This window comes from Odocoileus virginianus, chromosome 29, assembly GCF_023699985.2.
Source record: "Odocoileus virginianus isolate 20LAN1187 ecotype Illinois chromosome 29, Ovbor_1.2, whole genome shotgun sequence".
In the NCBI taxonomy this organism is placed as follows: Eukaryota; Metazoa; Chordata; class Mammalia; order Artiodactyla; family Cervidae; genus Odocoileus; species Odocoileus virginianus.
This window is the reverse complement of record NC_069702.1, coordinates 42,426,431-42,445,450: the sequence shown is the minus strand read 5'-3', so window position 1 is coordinate 42,445,450 and position 19,020 is coordinate 42,426,431. Positions and strand designations below refer to the sequence as shown.

The 19,020-nt window shown below is 38.9% G+C and overlaps 1 protein-coding gene across 1 annotated transcript in view; it reads left to right on the top strand.

The window, feature by feature from the left end:
• The window catches only part of SPMAP2L (sperm microtubule associated protein 2 like), a 37,234-nt gene extending 18,712 nt beyond the window's left edge, over positions 1–18,522 (top strand). The window contains exons 6-9 of the mRNA XM_020890672.2: positions 7,604–7,718; positions 14,051–14,182; positions 16,357–16,532; positions 18,066–18,522. Of these exons, the coding sequence (XP_020746331.2) occupies positions 7,604–7,718; positions 14,051–14,182; positions 16,357–16,532; positions 18,066–18,180 (538 nt within the window). The 3' untranslated portion in view covers positions 18,181–18,522. The remainder of the gene's footprint in view (positions 1–7,603; positions 7,719–14,050; positions 14,183–16,356; positions 16,533–18,065) is intronic.
• The last annotated feature ends 498 nt before the right edge of the window (positions 18,523–19,020 follow it).

Genomic DNA, 19,020 nt, shown 5'->3' with positions numbered 1-19,020 from the left:
GTCCACTTGGTTTTCAAAGGATCAGAGTGAAAAATCTAAAGTTTGCAACAAATGTAGGTAATCAGAAGATCATCATCAATAATTACATTTGAATCAAATTGTAGTGAAGCTAAAATTCACACCATACTCACCATTGTCAGTGACTTAAAAATATTCAAATGAAACATTACAGGTTTTTGCAATTCATGTTCTCTTATGCCCCTGTGACTATAAACGCTCTTCCTTTTGCTTTAAATGCTGGATTTCTACTTGTCTTTAAAAGATCTCTGGGTTGCGAAGATCCCCTGGAGAAGGGAACAGCTACCCACTCTGGTATTCTGGCCTGGAGAATCCCATAGATAGAGGACCCTGGCAGGCTACGGTCCATGGGGTCACAAAAAAGTCAGTCGCGACTGAGCGACTTTCACTTTAAAAGACAGCTTAGGTGATATCTTCCACATGAGAACTATGATTGTAATGAGGTCATTGGAAAAAATGTTAGGTTGTATTAATGCAATATGTACAAGGTTCACATACAGGAGTGTGATACTACTGCTGTGAACTACTTTAGTCAGAGCACATTAGGTGTACGTGTCCACTCATGGATGTTATACCTTAAGAAGCTGACAATACATTTGAGACTATTCAGATGGGGATGAATAAGATGTTGAGTCTTCTGGAAAGTGTTCTGTGAATAATACTTAGGAGAAATAATATGTTTAATTTAGAGAAGACACCAAGGAAACAGTGATAACTGTGTTTAAAAGGTGATAGCTGTGTTTAAAAGGTCAGCATCTGAAAGAGGAAGGGAAAATCAAATTAAAGTTACTTAATGTTGATTCTAGAACTCAAAGTAGAACAAGGAATTTATAGAGCAGCCAGTGTCACCTAAGTGTACAGAAATCTTTCCGATAGCTATTCAGTAGGAAAAGTGTTTATCTGGAGAAATCAACTGCTATCTCCACCCAAATCCCTGAAAATGTTCAAGCACAAACAGAAATGATGACTTTATGTGGATTTTAAAAAAGATTCCTGCATTCAGGGAGTGGTTGAACTGGACCATTTGAGTCTTTTTCCATCATAAAATCCAGCAAAAGTGGCCCAGTTCTTCCACAAAATTTGCTTATTTATCAATTCATTCAATAAAAATCTGTTAATTTAGTTAAACTATACATGTAAATTTGGTAGTTAGAGATTTCAGTCTATAAACTAAAAGAATACTTATCCGTCACCAATTTTTGAGACATTTTTGATGTTTCATATTAACCTGCAATACCTAACTGACATTTAAAGGACAGTACACCCAATAACAGCAGAACACACATTCTTCTCAAGTGTACATGAAATATTCTTTAGGATAGATCATATATTAGGTCATAAAACAAATGTCAATAATTTGAGAAGAATTGAATTCATACAAAACCAGTTCTCTGACCACAGTGAAATGAAATTGGGAACCAATAGCAGAAGGGAAATTTTAAATATGTGAAATTAAATACCTTCCTAAGCAAAAACAATGGGTCAAAGAATGAATCACTTTGATATTAACAAAAATGAAAACACAATATACCACAACTTACAGCTAAAATAGTGATTAGCGGGAAATTTTAGTTATAAATGCTTACATTAAAAAATAAAAGATTGAATACCATAACTTAATCTTCCATCTTAAGAAATTACAAATGAAAATCAAGCTAATTCAAAAGTAACAGATAGAAGGAAATAATAAAGATCAGAGTAGAAACAAATAGGAACTAGGGAGATGGAGAAAAATCAACAAAATCAAACGTTGGCTCTTTGAAAAGATCAACAACAATGACAAAAGCACTTTGGCTAGACTTATCAAGACAAAAAGATTCAAATTACTAAAATCATGAAAGAAAGGCGCTTCCCTGGTGGCTCAGTTGACAAAGAATCCACCTGCAATGCAGGAGACCCGGGTTCAATCCCTGGGTGGGAAAGATCCCCTGGAGAAGGAAATGGCAACCCACTCCAGTATTCTTGCCTGGAAAATCCCAAGGACAGAGGAGCCTGGAGGGCTATAGTCCATGGAGTTGCAAAGAGTCAGACACAACTTAGCAACTAAACCATCATGAGAGAAAGAAGGGACCTTTCTAAGGAATCTTATGCAAAAGAAGAGTTGCTATTATTGACCTTATAGAGATAAAAAAGGATTATAAGGGATTATTACTCTGAGCAATTATAAGGTCAACAGATTAGATAACATAAATGAAACAGACAAATTCCTAGGAAGACAAACTACTGAAATTTACTGAATAATAGAAGATCTCAAAAGACTGATAATAAGTAAAGAGATTTAATTAATAATTTTTAAAAACTTCCTATGAACAGCTCAGGAACAGATGCCTTCATTGATAAACTTAGTGATATGTGTAGAGAAGAACTAACACCAGTCCTTCAGTTTCTTCCAAAAACTAGGTCATGAGATCCATATTATTCCTGACACCAAAACCAGGAAAGATCAAAGAGAACAAAATGACAGATGATATCTCTTATGAGTATATATGTAACAGTTCATACCAAAATACTACCTAACCAAGTCCAGATATACATGCAGCAGTCCACACCAGAATACTGGGAAAACAAATCTAACAACATTTAAAAACAATTATACACCATGACAAAGTTGGATTTATTCCAGGAATACAAGAATATACTGAGTTCAGCATTCTGAAATCAATGTAGTAAACCAAATAGAACAAAAAGCCTTCAAGAGATGGGAATACCAGACCACCTTATCTGCCTCCTAAGAAATCTGTATGCAGGTCAAGAAGCAACAGTTATAACCAAACATGGAACAACTGACTGGTTCCAAATTGGGAAAGGAATACGTCAAGGTTGCATATTGTCACTCTGCTTATTTAACTTATATGCAGAGTACATCATGAGAAACGCTGGGCTGGATGAAGCACAAGCTGGAATCAAGATTGCTGGAAGAAATATCAATAACCTCAAATATACAGATGATACCACCCTAATGGCATAAAGTGAAGAGGATCTAAAGAGCCTCTTGATGAAAGTGAAAGAGGAGAGTGAAAAAGCTGGCCTAAAACTCAACATTCAAAAAACTAAGATCATGGCATCTAGTCCCATCACTGCATGGCAAATAGATGGGGAAACAATGGAAACTGACACTTTCTTTTCTTGGGCTCCAGAATCACTGCAGATGGTGACTGCAGCCTTGAAATTAAAAGATGCTTGCCCTTGGAAGAAAAGCTATGACCAACCTAGACAGCATATCAAAAAGCAGAGACATTACTTTGCCGACAAAGGTCCATCTAGTCGAAGCTATGGTTTTTCCAGTGGTCATGTATGGATGTGAGAACTGGACTATAAAGAAAGCTGAATGCCCAAGAATTGATGTTTTTGAACTGTGGTGTTGGAGAAGACCCTTGAGAGCCCTTTGGACTACATGGAGATCAAACCAGTCAATCTTAAAGGAAATCAGTCCTGAATATTCATTGGAAGGACTGATGCTGAAGCTGAAACTCCAGTACTTTGGCCACCTGATGGGAAGAACTGACTCCTTGGAAAAGATCCTGCTGCTGGGAAAGATTAAAGGCAGGAGGAGAAGGGGACGACAGAAGATGAGATGGTTGGATGGCATCACCGACTTGATGGACATGAGTCTCAGCAAGCTCTGGTGATGTACAGCGAGCCTGGCGTGCTGCAGTCCGTGGAGTCACAGAGTCGGACATGACTGAGGACTGGACTGAACTGAACTGAGCATGATTACCTGAATAGACTCAAAAAAAGAACTTAAAGTTTAACACGTGATGCTCAACAAACTAGGTATCAAAGTGAATTTCTTCAACTTGATAAAGGACATCTACAAAAACCCACAGCTAACATCATAATTAATGGTGAAAGACTGAATGCTTTTACCCTGAGATCAGGAGTAAGACAAGAACATCAGCTCTTCCCATTTTTATTTAACATCATGTGTGTGTGCTCAGTCACCAAGTTGTGTCTGACCCTTTTGCAACGCCATGGACTGTAGCCTGCTAGGACTCATCTGGCCCTGGGATTTCCCAGGCAAGAATTCTGGAGTGGGTTGTCGTTTCCTACTCCAGGGTATCTTCCCAGTCTAGGGATCGAACCCATGTCTCCTGCATTGGGAGGTGGGTTCTTTACCACTGAGCCACCAGGGAAGCTGCCATTCAACATCATACTACAGATTGAAGTCAGAGCAATGAGGCAAGAAAAAGAAATAAAAGGTATCCATGTTCGAAAGGAAGAAGTAAAACTCTCTCTGCTCATACATGACGTGATCTTATATATAGAAAATCTCAGGAAATCCATGTAAAAATATTGGTGTAATCACTAAGTTGTGTTTGATGCACAATCCCATGGACTGTAGCCCACCTCCTCTGTCCATGGGATTTCCCAGGCCAGAATACTGGAGTGGGTTGAATAAATGAGTTCAAAAAGGCACAGAATCCAAGATCAATATACAAAAATCATACATGCAATGGAATAATAATAATAATAATAAATGCAATGGAATATTACTCAGCCTTGAAAAGGAAGGAAATTCTGACACATGGTACAATAGGGATGAACCTTGAGGATACTATGCTAAATGAAATATGCCAATCACATGCACAAATGCTGTATGACTCTACTTATACACAGTACCAACTGCAGTCAAATTCATATGCAGAAAGTAGGATGGTGATTGTGAGGGACAAGGTGGTGGGAAGAATGAGGAGCCATTTAGTGGATTTAGAGATCTGCAAGATGAAAATTGTTTTGGAGGTTGGTTTCACAACAATGTGAATGCATTTAACACTACTGTATTACACACTTTAAAATGATTAAGATGGTAAATTTTACATTGTATGTATTTTACTATAATTAAAAGTAAAAACAAAATATGTAGTAATAAACTTAACAAAAGAATTATATGTACACAGAAAATGACAAACATTGTTGAAAGAAACTGAAAATTTAAATACATGGAAAGACATTCTTTGTTCATAGATTGAAAGTCTTGATTTTGTTATGATGACAAGTCTCACCAAATTGATCTACAGATTCAATTCAATACATATTAAAATTCTAGCTATCTTTTTTGGGTAGAAATTGACAAGGTGATTCTAAAATTCCTATATAAATGCAAGAAACCTAGCGTAGCAAATAAACAGTCTTGAAAAAGAAGAACAAAGTTGGAAGACTTACAGCTTCCAATTTGAAAACTTGCTAAAAATCTGCAATAATCAAAACAGTGTGTTATTTGCATAAAGATATAGATCAATGGAAAGATCAAAAGACATACAGATCAATGGAAAAGAATTGAGAGTCCAGAAATAAACCTTTATTTTTTTTTAACCTTTATGTTTATATCAATTGATTTTTTACAAGGATGCCAGGAAAATTTAATTGAAGAAGAATATTCGTTTAAACAAATGGCGCTATGATAACTGGTTTGTTTTTTTTTTAAAGTCTCTCAGCCATGTCTGACTCTTAGTGACCCCATGGACTATACAGTCTGGAATTCTCTAGGCCAGAATACTGGATGGATAGCCTTTCCCTTCTCCAGGGGATCTTCTCAACCCAGGGATTGAACCCAGGTCTCCTTCATTGCAGGTGAATTCTTTACTAGCTAAGCCACAAGGGAAGTCCAAGAATATCAGATTGGGTAGCCTTTCCCTTCTCCAGGGGATCTTCCCAACCCAGGAAATGAACCAGGGTCTCTTTCATTGCAGGAGGATTCTTTACCAACTGAGCTATCAGGGAAGCCCATGATAACTGGGCTTTTCATTCCTTGTATGTTTGGTGTGAAATAGGGGTCCAACTTCATTCTTTTGCAAATGACCCCTACTTCACACCAAGCATAAAAATTAATTCAAAATGAATCACAGACCTAAATATAAGAGCAAAATGTAAAACTCTTAGAAGAAAACATAGGCATATATCTCTGTAACTAGCAGTGGCTTCTTAGATGTGACACCAGAAACACATGTGACAAAAAATATATAATAAATTGGACTTCATCAAAAGTAAAAACTTTCTTTGCATCAAAGGGCACTCTCAAGGGAATGAGAAGACAACTCATACATCGGGAGAAAATATTTGCAGATCATATAAGGGACTAGTATTCAATATATATATAAATAATTCTTAAAATTGTACAAAAAAGACAACCCAATTTAAAAAATAGGCAAGAGACTTCAATAGACATTTCTCCGGAGAAAATATACAATAAACCAAAAAGCACATGAGAAATGTTAAATATCATTAATCATCTTGGAAATGCACATGAAAACCATGAGATTCTACTTCACACCTCTGGCGTGTCAATAATAATTAATATACATAAAATAACTTGTATTGGAGAAATTGAAACCCTCATACATTGCTGGTGGGAATGTAAAAGGGGTGAAAAATAGTTTTCCAGGTCCTCAAAATGTTAAACATAGAATTATCATATGATCAGCAATGCTACTCTTAGGCGTGCACCAAAGAGAATTGAAAACATGTTCACACAGAAACTTGTACATGGTTATTCACAGCAGCATTCTAAAATAGCCAGAAAGTGGAAGCAACTCAAATGTTCATCAGTGGATGCATGAATAAACAAAATATGGCAAGTCCATATAACGTGATATTATTCAGCCATAAAAGAAATGACAATTGATACAAGATTTTTGAAAATATGCCAAGTAGAGTAAGCCACACACAATAAGCAACATATTTGTGTGATTTCATTTATTTGAAATGTCTAGAACAGGCAAATCCATAGAGACAGAAAGTAGAGTACTGGTTCTAGGGATGATGAATGGAGTCATGGGGAAGGACTGTTAATAGCTGTGGGATTTCTCTTTAGAGCATTGAAAACATCCTGAATTTAGGTAGTGGTGATGATGGCATAATTTTGTGAATGTTCCAGAAAACACTGAATTGTACATTTCAAAAGGGTAAATTCTATGATATGCTAACAATATTTCAGCTTTTAAATCTAACAGACTAATCCTAGAGGGTAATCGTATTTATTTGAGAAAAACTTTTTCCATACTATGTTTGTAGGCTTGTTGCTTGACAGATCTCTGTTCTGGAAAAGGCATACATAGGGAAACCACTATGGTAAATCGACCAGGTTGCTGGAAGTTATGGCCAGTACTCTCAGACTGCTCTGCAGAGAAGTCTACCACAGAAGGTTCTCGATAGTGACTAGAATTTTTATCTCAGGGTTTTAATATGAGGTTTTGGTAGACAGTGAAGTGTTTTTTAAACTGCAAGTCTCAACCCATCAGTGAATCATGAAATCAATTCCAATTATTTTTTTAATGAAATCAAATGAAATTTTAAAAATCAGAATATATTGCCTAGGGAAAGCATCGTTTCATGATCATTTAGTTTCAGATATGCAAATTTACATATACTGTATCATAATATAAAATGTACTTGGTGCTGTGGATCATAGTGAAACAACTTTGAGAAATACCAATCTAATAGAAAGAGCATGAATGATTTTGGGAAAAGATGCCCCAAGATAGAAACAATATATATATATAATTGATTGGTGGTTAATTATAGCAATGAAGAATGGAGTTATGGTTCTTCCAGTGATTATAATATTTCATGTTCCATTTGCCTATAGACCCTTCAGTGATTACTTAATAAGAGATTCTGTTCACTTCTCTGATCCTTCTCCTCGGATATTACAACTCTCCACAGCCAAAGCCACAAATCCAAACTATGTTCCTCCAAAAAGCGTAAGTGGTCTATGTGAAAGAAACAGTTCCTATAGACTTTGTAACCTGATTGTAACTGTGATGTGCTCCCCTCTTATTTCTAGGTGGATATTCTCTTTTCTTCCTGTTTATTTTCCCCTCTCATCAAATGAACTTTTCTGTCAGGATTGATGTGAGAAGCAGATTCACAACGAGTATTATGTTAAATTAACCTTAAGAAATTATGGGAGCTGATGAGAAGTCTATGGAAGACTGTCATAGCAGCTGGGACTTGGGTATGGTCATAGATCTAGGAGAAATGAGAGAGAGTAGGGGCAAATCAGCAGTTCCCTGGAAAATACTTCAGTGGCCATTTCAGGTTCTCCGGTCTAGGAGAGTCTCACCTCTTCAGACAAGGGAGGAAGGCGTAGGATACTCATACTCACAGGTACCCAGCTTCACTGGAACGGGCCCTTATGTTTCAATTCCAATTTTCAAGGTCCAATTGCTTCTCAGTCATTGCCCTAACTTTAACATAGGAGACGGTATAAGTTTGGGAATTCAATTTGCACTGAACTACACTATTCACAGAAGTAGATTTCAAGTTTGGTTTTCAGTATTTTCAGTCCTGTGACCATAGGAGATAAGGATTTATTTCAGGTAAGTCACAAAAACTTTTCCAGTCTCTTAACTACACCTTCAAGTGGGAATTTAAAGCCCTGAGCTGATAATTCTTTTTTCCATTTCTCCAGTGCACTTAGGGGCGATAAACCCACCCCAGACACTTCTTTATTTCCTTAAAAAGATTTCCGTCAGCACCTGCTTGGCTCCTCAAATCATGCTTCGGTTCTATCAGTACATGCCATGGACCGCCAGTGTCTTTTTTTTCCTTTTTTTTTTTGACCCCTGGCAATAGGATCATTAATAGCTTTAAATCTAATCTGCTCAGAGAAAAAATTCCAGATAGTCTAGAACTAATATAGGCATACTTTGGAGATATTTTGGGTTCAGTTCTAGACCACCCCAATAATGCAAATATTGCAATAAGATAAGTCACATGAATATTTTTGTTTCTCAGAGCATATAAAAGTTATGTTTACACTACTGTAGTCTATTAAGTATGCTATAGCATTATGTGTAAAAACCAATGTATATACCTTTATTAAAAAATATTTTACTGCTAAAAATTCTTAACCATAATCTGAGCCTTCAGTGAGTCATAATCTTTTTGCAACAGTAAAGTCAAAGATCATTGATCACAGATCAGCGTAATATAACAGTAATGAAAAAGTTTGAAATGTTGTGAGAATTACCCAAATCTGACACACAGATTCAAAGTGAGTAGATGCTGGTGGGGGAATGGTGCCTATAAACTTGCTTGATGCAGAGTTGCCACAAACCTTTAATTTAAAAAAAAAAAAAAAAAAAGACAGTATTTGCAAAGTGCAATGAAACACAGTATGCCTGAACAGAGCACTCATCCTTAAGTTCTGATCTGGTTTTCTGTTGCCTTCTACCAAACCACACCCAAACATAGTGATCTAAAACAACAGTCATTTAGTTATGCTCAAGAATTTAAAATAAATTTTTAAATATTTACTTTTGGCTGTGCTGGGTCTTCGTTGCTGCTCAGGCTTTCTTTAGTTGCCGAGTTGTGTCCTATGTTGGCAGGCGGATTCTTTACCCCTGACTCACCAGGGAAGCCCACTCTGCTCAAGGATTTTGAATCAGCATCTCTGACAGGGAAGTAGGTATGACTTGTCTCTGCTCCATGATGTCTGGAGCCTCAACTGGGAGATTTCTAATGGGCTTGGGTGTCTCAAATGGTAGGGAGCTGACATCCACTGAACGCTCCATACCTGCCTTGCTTGGCCTGCTGTTAACAAAATACCATAGACTGGGTGGCTTAAACAACAGACGTTTCTTTCTCACAATTCTGGAAGCTGAGTAATCCAAGATCAAGGTGCCCTTAGATTCTTTTTTTAATGAGGACCCTCTTCTGGGTTGTAACAGCCATCCTCCCAACATGTGTCCCATGACCTATGCTTTGTATGTAAGCAGAGAGAGTTCTGATCTCCCTGCCTTTTCTCATAGCTCACTAGTCTCTTTGTGGAGGTTCCACCGTCATGACCTCATCTGAACCTAATTATCAAAGGCCCACCTCTAGTGCCATTGCACTGGGGGTTAGGATTTTAACATATGAACTTGGCTGGAGGTTAGAGGGGTGTTGAGGGGGTGGATATAAACATTCAGTCCATGGTTGTGATTCAGTTGCTAAGTCACATCCAGCTCTTTGTGACCCCACGTACAACAGGCACCTCTGTCCTCCTGGAGTTTGCTCAGATTCACGGCCGTTGAGTCAGTGATGTCATCTGACCATCCCATCCTCTGTCGTCCCCTTCTCCTCCCGCCTTCAGTCTTTCCTAGCATCAGGGTCTTTTCCAATGAGTCGGCTGTTTGCATGAGGTGGCCAAATTATGTAGAACTTCAGCATCAGTCCTTTCAATGAATATTCAGAGTTGATTTCCTTTAGGGTTGACTGGTTTGATCTCCTTGCAGTCCATGGGACTCTCGAGTCTTCTCAAGCACCACAGTTTGAAAGCATCAAAGCTTCAACACTCAACCTTGTTTATGGTCCAGCTCTCACAGCCATTCATGACTACTAGAAAAACCATAGCTTCGACTACATGGACCATTGTTGGCCAAGTGATATCTCTATTTTTTAATATCCTGTCTAGGTTTGTCATAACTTTTCTTCCAAGGAGCAAGCGCCCTTTAATTTCATGGCTGCAGTCACCATCTGCAGTGACTGTGGAGCCCAACTTTTTCTCCATCTATTTGCCATGAAGTGTAGGACCAGATGCCATGATCTTCATTTTTGAAATGTTTGCCTTTAATCTATTTTTTTCACTCTCCTCTTTCACCTTCATCAAGAAGCTCTTTAGTTCCCCTTCACTTTCTCCCATTAGACTGGTATCATCTGCATATCTAAGAGTGTTGATATTTCTTCTAGCAATCTTGATGCCAGCTTGCAATTCATCCAGCCAGGCATTTCACATAATATACCCTGTATAGAAGTTAAATAAGCAGGGTGACAATATACTGGAGAAAGCAATGGCACCCCACTCCAGTACTCTTGCCTGGAAAATCCCATGGACGGAGGAGCCTGGTGGGCTGCAGTCCATGGGGTCGCTAAGAGTTGGACACGACTGAGCAACTTCACTTTCACTTTTCACTTTCATGCATTGGAGAAGGAAATGGCAACCTCTCCAGTGTTCTTGCCTGGAGAATCCCAGGGACGGGGGAGCCTGGTGGGCTGCCGTCTATGGGGTTGCAGAGTCAGACACAACTGAAGAGACTTAGCAGCAGCAGTAGCATACTCCTTTCCCAGTTTTGAACCAATCAGTTGTTCCATGTCCAGTTCTTGACCCACATACAGGTTTCTCAGGAGACAGGTAAGGTGGTCTGGTATTCCTATCTCTTGAAGAATTTTCCACAGTTTAATGTGATCCACACAGTCAAAGGCTTTAGTGTAGTCAATAAAGCAGATATTTTTCTGGAACTCCCTTGCTTTCTCCATGAAATGATAGCTTGCAATTTGATTTCTGATTCAGTCCATTACAACAACTATTTGTAGTGCCCCCAGCTGGAATGCCTTGAAGGTTAAACTCAGCTGGGACTACAGGGTCACCTTTGTATGGCCTTTCCATGTGGCTTAGAACTCTCTCAGCATGAAAGCTGTATTCTGAGAAGGAATATCCTAAATTGTAATGTTCCAAGGGTGAGCCTTCCTGGAGAATCAGGTAGAAGCTCCATGTTTTTCTTATGATTTAGCCTTGGAAGTCACATTATGTCCCTGCAGGCATATTCTGTTGATTGATACAGGTACAAGTCTGGCCAAATTCAAGGGGCAGGGCTGCAAACCTCACCTCTCCATGAGAGAAGTGGCAAAGAATTTATAGGCACTGAAGAAGAAAACTTCCACACCCAGTGATGCGAGTCTTTTGGTATCCTTGAGCATGATTTTTGTATGCAGAAAAGATTGTGCAGAGGTATGCTCTTCAGTAATTAATAGCCAATTTTTAAAATTTCAAATTAGAAAATCTATTTCTTAGACTTTAAGTTTAGTTTGGTAGCTTTATTATTCTATTTATAATTCTAGAAGTTTTTGACAGTAACTTTTAAGAGTCCTAAGTAATATTTGATACACAAACTTAATTAAATTCATTCAAATAGTTTAAACTATATTTATACATGCTTACTTGCTCGGTCATATCTGACTCTTTGCAACCCCATGGACTGCAGCCCACCAGTCTCCTCTGTCCATGGAGTTTTCCAGGTAAGAATACTGGAATGGGTTGCCATTTCCTTCTCCAGGGGATCTTCCTGACCCAGGGATCGAACTTGCATCTCTTGAGTCTCCTGCATTGGCAGGCAGATTCTTTACCACTGCACCACCTGGGAAGCCTAAATATATTAAATTTGATTTCTTTTAAATTTACTTTATGTCAACCATCTACATTAACAAAACCTCAAATATTAAATAGTTATTTAAAAATAGAATACATTAAATTTATAAATACAGTGAACCTGGTTTTTTTTTCTGAAGTTTTTTAATGTTGTAAGCATTGATACTGGCCCAGGTTCTTGGACTCTTTAATCAACAAATGGATAAGAGGCCAGTTGAAAAATTCAGGCAAGGCTTCATCAGGAAAACGAGTAACAGGTGCCCTTGCTTGCTTCCTGAGAGGAGGGTGAGCTGCTCCCTTAAACAGGGCGAGGGTAGGGGCAGATAACGTTTCCCAGGTGGCTCGGTGGTAAAGAATCTGCCTGCCAGTGCGGGAGAGGCAGGTTCGATCCCTGGACTGGGAAGATCCCCTGAAGGAGGAAATGGCAACCCACTCCAGTATCCTTGCCTGAAGAATCCCATGGACAGAGGAGCCTGGTGGGCTACAGACCATGGGACTGCAGAGAGCTGGACTCAGCTGAGTGCCCGAGCACAGAGGTAGGTGACAGGAAGGGTGGCTTAGGTGGTCTGCCAGCTCCCTTGGCGCTGCATGCAGGGATCATGCATAGCATCCTGCTTTTGCTCCTGGTATCTCAAAGTGGCAGTTGAGTTTTGGCCTTTTTGTGTCTTCTACTTAGTCATAATTTGCCCCAGCTGTGCACATAAGCAGTTCTTTTAGTCCCCTTATAATTTCTTTGTATTCTGTTGCTCCAGGAGGCATTTGTCGAGGTACAGGCACTGCAATAAAGGGTCCCAGGTCCTAGCCTGTTTCAGAATCACATAAAGTTAAGATTTCAACGCAATGTCATCCTTCTAAATCATTACTCCATGATACACTGCAAACTGCATTTGTAATGTTATCATTCTTACAGGCCAAATTCTCTTAAAATGTGTGCCTACTTTTTATTCTAATATACGCTTACTTTTTGTTTTTTAGTAATTTAAAATTTACTGACAAGCTGCAAAAATTAAAGTCCATTGGCTTTGTCGTTCTCTGTCCTCTGTGTAGGGTGTGTGTGTGTGTATTTAATTTTTTTCCCTGAATCACTTTTCAGTTCACATGTTTTCCTTTTTCGGCCACCCTGCACAGCTTTTGGGATCTCAGTTCCCTGACCAGGGATCATACCTGGGCCACGGCACTGAAGGTGCCAAATCCTAACTAGATCATCAGAGAACTCCGTCCCTGAATCATTTTTGAAAGTTAGTTACAGACATCGTATACCCCTTTTCCTCAGTGCTTTATTGTGTTTCCTAACAATAGGATATTATCGTTTAGAACTACAGTGCTGTTACCAAGATCAGGAAATTTAACACTGATATGGTACCATATCTATTCCACAGTCCCTGTTCAAACTTCATCAATTTTTGCACATACTTATTCTGAAGTTAAAGTGTTATTTCTATGAGTTGTATTTTCTTAGCTATTTGACAGTTAATTCTAAATCTTCTAAGAGTTTAAAAATAACACACGCCCACAAAAGAAGTCAAGTTACTATTACAAGTACCTGAGGTTACTTGCCACCAGAGACTTTGGATGGATATGCTGTAAGAAGTCCTTTTACCTCTATGAATGTCATCCTAAGTCTTTTTTAATAGTAACTGTTAGGACTGTTGTTGTTCTGTTCTTCCCCATCTTTAGTTTAACAGTAAGTTCCAAAACAGCTGAGTTTGAATCTATACAACCTAGTTTCAGAAGGATGGAAATTGATGCTTTCGGCTATAATCATGGGTTACTACAATATTCTCATCTCTTCTGTTGAATGTACTAAGAAGTCTGGTCCAGCAATCAGATGCTACTTTGTAACTCTGACCTAGATAGTACTTAGTGTTTGATGTTTATAAGTACTGTTTTCTTTTTCTTCCCTAGATTGAAACCAAGATTTTGTCGTCTACCCTGGCTGCTATTGCAGCTCCTAGAATTGTAGACCTTGCCCATCCACGGATCAAGATAGAGGGTCTGTGCTTTGAAAGAGAAAGAAGTGAAAAGCCCATTCGTCCTGTAAGCTGTCACTACCTTGGCATCCTTCAGCTCACTTTCTGCCTTCCCAGGTGTTACTTTGCCTCTGTAGGGCATAGACCAAAGTCATTGGATAAGAAAACCTTGAAAGAGTGGTCTGTGGCAGGAAGGAAGACCTAGCTGCAAGATATGGAGAGAGGTTGAGGGTTGCGGGTGAAGAGCATCATGGATTTGGGAGTCATTAAGAGCTGGGTTCAGGCTCCTGCCTCACTACTGCTAGCTCTGTGGTGTGATAACCTTGAGCCTTATTCATTTAATAAGGATTTGAATCTCTACTGCGTGCCAGACACCATGCCCACTGAACACAAAAGAGGGAGAAAAAAAAATAAGTAAACAGATAAGATGATGTCAAGTTAGTGATAAGTGCTATGAAGAAAATGGGAAAGGAGTGACTATGGCTGAGGGTAGAGAATACACTTCTTGTGTATGGTAATCAGGGAAAGCCTCTTAAAGGAAGGACTGTTTGAGCTGAATGAGAAGGGGTCAGCTAAGAGAAGAGAATGTTCTTGTAAAGGGAAGAGCACATGCCAAAGTCCTAAAGCTGTGATGGCATTGTGAGCAAGGGGATTGTCAAGATAGTAGTTCCCAGTTCCAGGCCTGTTGTGACTTGTGATAATCGATAAGGCAGGTGTTTAGCACAGAGCCCAACACCTTTGGTGGTTTCCCTCACTCTTCATCCCGGACACTCCCCTCCATTCACTGCAGTGGCTACTTGACTTCTAATCCCAATCGAGTTTTCAATAAATACCTAATGATCATGTTGCCAAAGGAAGTCAGACCAATTTCATCATTATAGGAATCTGAGGATTAGATGTGGAATTCTATTAGGAAATCCCCTGGGAAATGAAAAAAAAAAAAAACCTTGAGAGAGTGACTTGAGTTTGCTAAAATGACTTGTGACCTTTGGACAAATCAAAACTTGATTCTCAGTTTCCTTGGTATGTGATTATAGCTGTCTTTAGTTGCTAGAATTGTTTGGGGGTTTCAGAAAATCTTTTAAAAAATGATTCCACTTGCCAATGCAGGAGACGCAGGAGATGAGGGTTCGATCCCTGGGTCAGGAAGATCCCCTGGAGAAGGAAATGGCAACCCACTCCAGTATTGTTGCCTGGAAAGTCCCATGGACAGAGGAACCTGGTGGGCTATAGTCCATGGGGTCACAAAGAGTCAGACATGACTGAGAAACTACTGCAGATAATCATACTCTTGAGAGAGAGAAAATAGTAGCTATATGTCATCTTTCCTATTTTATCAATAAAGCAACATAATAGAAAGGCCTCCTGCAGATGTGGTTTCCAAAGTAAGACCAAAAGGAGTCAATGCGTCAGTCAGTCAACATATCTTTATTCAGCAATAATTATGCACCAGAATCTAGTCTAGTTTTGGGCAAACAGGTATGTCTCCCAAGCAGCTTATACTCTGGTGGGGAGAAGCAGACAATAAACACACCAACAATAAAATAAATGAGCTAAGGCAGGTGTTGGTGAGTTCTGTGAAGAAGATTAAGTATTGTGGAAGAGGGTAATTAGAATAGCCGATATATCTTGGATAGTCAGGGAAGAGCTTCTTGAGAATGTGATGTTTGAGTCTAGAGACTTGAATGATGAAGAGGAGGCATGACAAGAATGGGGAAAGAAAGTTTCAAGCATAACTAGCAAGTGCAAAGGTCTTGAGATGGAAAGAGCTGGGCCAGAGGGGCCTGTGTGGCTGGGGTCTTAGTGATCAAGGGAGAGATGGAAGGAAGGTGAGGTCATGGACAATAGCAGGCAGATCATGTAGGGCCTTCTTGGCCATAGTAAGGAGCCTAAATGTTATTCTTAGCAAAATGGAAAGCTGCTGGAAGGTTTAAAGCCTGAGAGTGACATGATTTGACTTGGGCCTTAGAAAGTACATCCCTCATTAAGTTATTATGGTGATTGCATGGGAATGATACAGGCAGATCACTGAAAACACTCTCTGGCTCATGGAATACACTTGTTAAAATGCACCTTCTCGCCCTCAGTAACTGCTGTGTGAAGGCTGGATTGTACGGGGCAAGAAGGGAAGCAGAGAGGCCAGTTCAGAGAGTAATCAGGAGGGAAATACTGGTGACTCGATAAAGGCTATACCTGGAAAGAGAGATGTGAAATTTTTCTGTCATTTTGTTTCCACTATAGATCTCCCATGCTGCCTTGCTGGCCCACCCTAGCCCTCGAATACTAGCTCTAGCTAAGGCCAAGCCTCTTCATAAAGATTACTTACCTCCCCGCGATGCCCTCTGGCCAGTATCTTATGCTGCTCTCCATTCCAGGATATCTCCCAGAGTTCAAGAACTAGCTAACCCAAATGCAAGGTATGTCAATTAAAGGCTAAGATGGGACAGGAAAGCCTGGGGATATTGAGGGAAAAGCTGATCTATTAAGGTCAGTGAAATGAGTTGTAGGAAAACAATAGATTTTTTAAATCATCTCTCTTGTTACATTTATTGTGGCAAATCTATGGTCTTCTTACAGTGAATTGTTGATAAGACTTCAATTAAATAGTGGACTAGTATTGAGCTTTAGACCTAGGATACAACTCTGTTATTATGGATATGGGATTATTTATCTATATTATTAGGGGAATAATCTATCTCTATTTTTGGGACTTCCCTGGTGGCTCAGGTGATAAAGAATGTGCCTGCAATGCAGGAGACTGGGGTTGATCCCTTGGTCAGGAGGATCTCCTGGAGAAGGGATTAGCTATGCACTCCAGTATTCTTGCCTGGAGAATTCCATGGACAGAGGAGCCTGTTGGGCTACAGTCCATGGGGTGGCAATGAGTGGGACAGGACTGAGTGACTCACACACATCTATACTTATATTGTTAAGGAAAATAAATTATAGGACAGAAACATAATTGTTACAATTTCCTACATTGCAGGCAGATTCTTTATGGGCTGAGCCCACTTATATTATCTCAGAGGAGTACATAATCAGCTGGTAACAATGGTTACTTTGGGAGCCTAGGGAGCTAGGATGGGAGGAAGACTTACTTTTCCCTAAATAGACTTTTGTAATTTTTGAACGTTTTTGCATCATGTACATGGATGAACTATTTCAAATAAATCGGGAAATATATTAAACAAAGAAAAACTTGCCTCTAATTCCTGTTCATTTTTCAGAAGACCTCTCAACTTGCCTGAACCTCAATTCATTTTGTTACCTTCAAGGGATAATACTTGATCCCCTTTTTCTAGCACCATTAAGGAAACATAACTGAAAAAGTTGTAGTGGTCTTGAGCTCAGGGAATAGGAAATATATTCAATGTTATATAATAAAATATTTTAAAATTTTGCAATAGGTTTTTCTTTTTTGGAAAAAAAAAAAAAGTTAAACATCAAATGAAATGGCACTCATTCTCCGTACACTGACAAAGGAAAGGGAAGAGTAAGATCAGGTACTCAAGATTCTATCCTGGTAGCAAAATTCTTATTTGGTGGTTAAGGATGGAAACTTCAAAAAAACATGATTTCTTCAAGTTCACTAGTGAACTGTCTGGCTTTGTTTTAACACTGCCAAATTATTGAGGAATTTCCAGAATTTGCTTTCTATGGAAAGAGGAAAGGCTTTGGAATCTGACACAAATCTAGGTTTGACCACAGGTCATTCTTACGACTTGCCTGAGCCTTCATCTCCTTATCTGTATAGTGGAGGTCAATGATACCTGTTTTATGAGATGCTTATGAAAATCAAAACGGGATAAAAATCGTTCTCGGCCTTTTGGCTAAGATCAAGTATAAAACGGGATAATATCACGGTGCCTAACATATAGTGGATGCCTGAGGAATGTTAGTTCTCTTTCCCTTTCATCCTATTTCAAGTCGAATGTTTTTTTCCATTTCAGGACTCCTATGCATATTGTATATTATGATCCAGAAGTCTTTAAAGTCAAGCCAGCTGCTTTGAAAACACAGTGTTCTCCGAGGATCCAGGAGTTGGCAGAACCTATTACACGTTAAAACCAGAAAGCTGCAGTTCCCTAGTCTGGTGCTGTTGGTTTGTAGCCCCCACCCCTCAGTACACACAGGACCTCTAGGGAACACGCTGCTGTGACCTGCAATCATGTCTTTAGCAGGTCTGGGGACTCCAGCATGCTTTAAGGAGAAAATGATAGCCCACCTTACTATCCTTACTTCTTTCCTCATGCATGTCTTAGTGATCTCATTGCTCTGACTGACCTGAAGAAACAAAACCTCCTTATATTTGCTGGGTTTGCTCTTCTTCTCCTGGTGAGATCTATGTTCTCCAGTAGCCGATCTCATCTCACTGTCTTCTCAAATAAATCCTGAAGACTGAAATCATTCTTCGTGTTACTTTTCCATTGCCCCCTCATTACCAAGAAGTAACACTGAAAAACGGTGAAGCCTTTGTGGATAAGTCAAAATGCTTTCTATACTCTGTATATGAAATTTAGGAAACAGGTTACTATATTTTTTTGAATGAGTAAGTGAACATTTACTCAATATTTTTGTGGCAAGTGCTGCACTAGATATATATAAAAGAAAATACAGTGACCTTATGAGATAATTATTATCATCTTCAGTTTACAAGCGAGAACATTGAGATCCAGAGTTTATATGCCTAGATTATATTGCCATAGAGTTATAAGTCAAATTGTAACTTTCAGCTCCAAATTGATGTATCATTTTATAAAAAAATATAGTTATACATTAAAATCAAATTATTGATGAAGTTGGTAATTTCTGCTTACTGTGGATCAGAATTTTTTAACCTAGAGTCTGAAGACAGCCTTTGCAGGGTCCATAAATCTTCTCTGAGTTCATGTACAATTGCAAGTA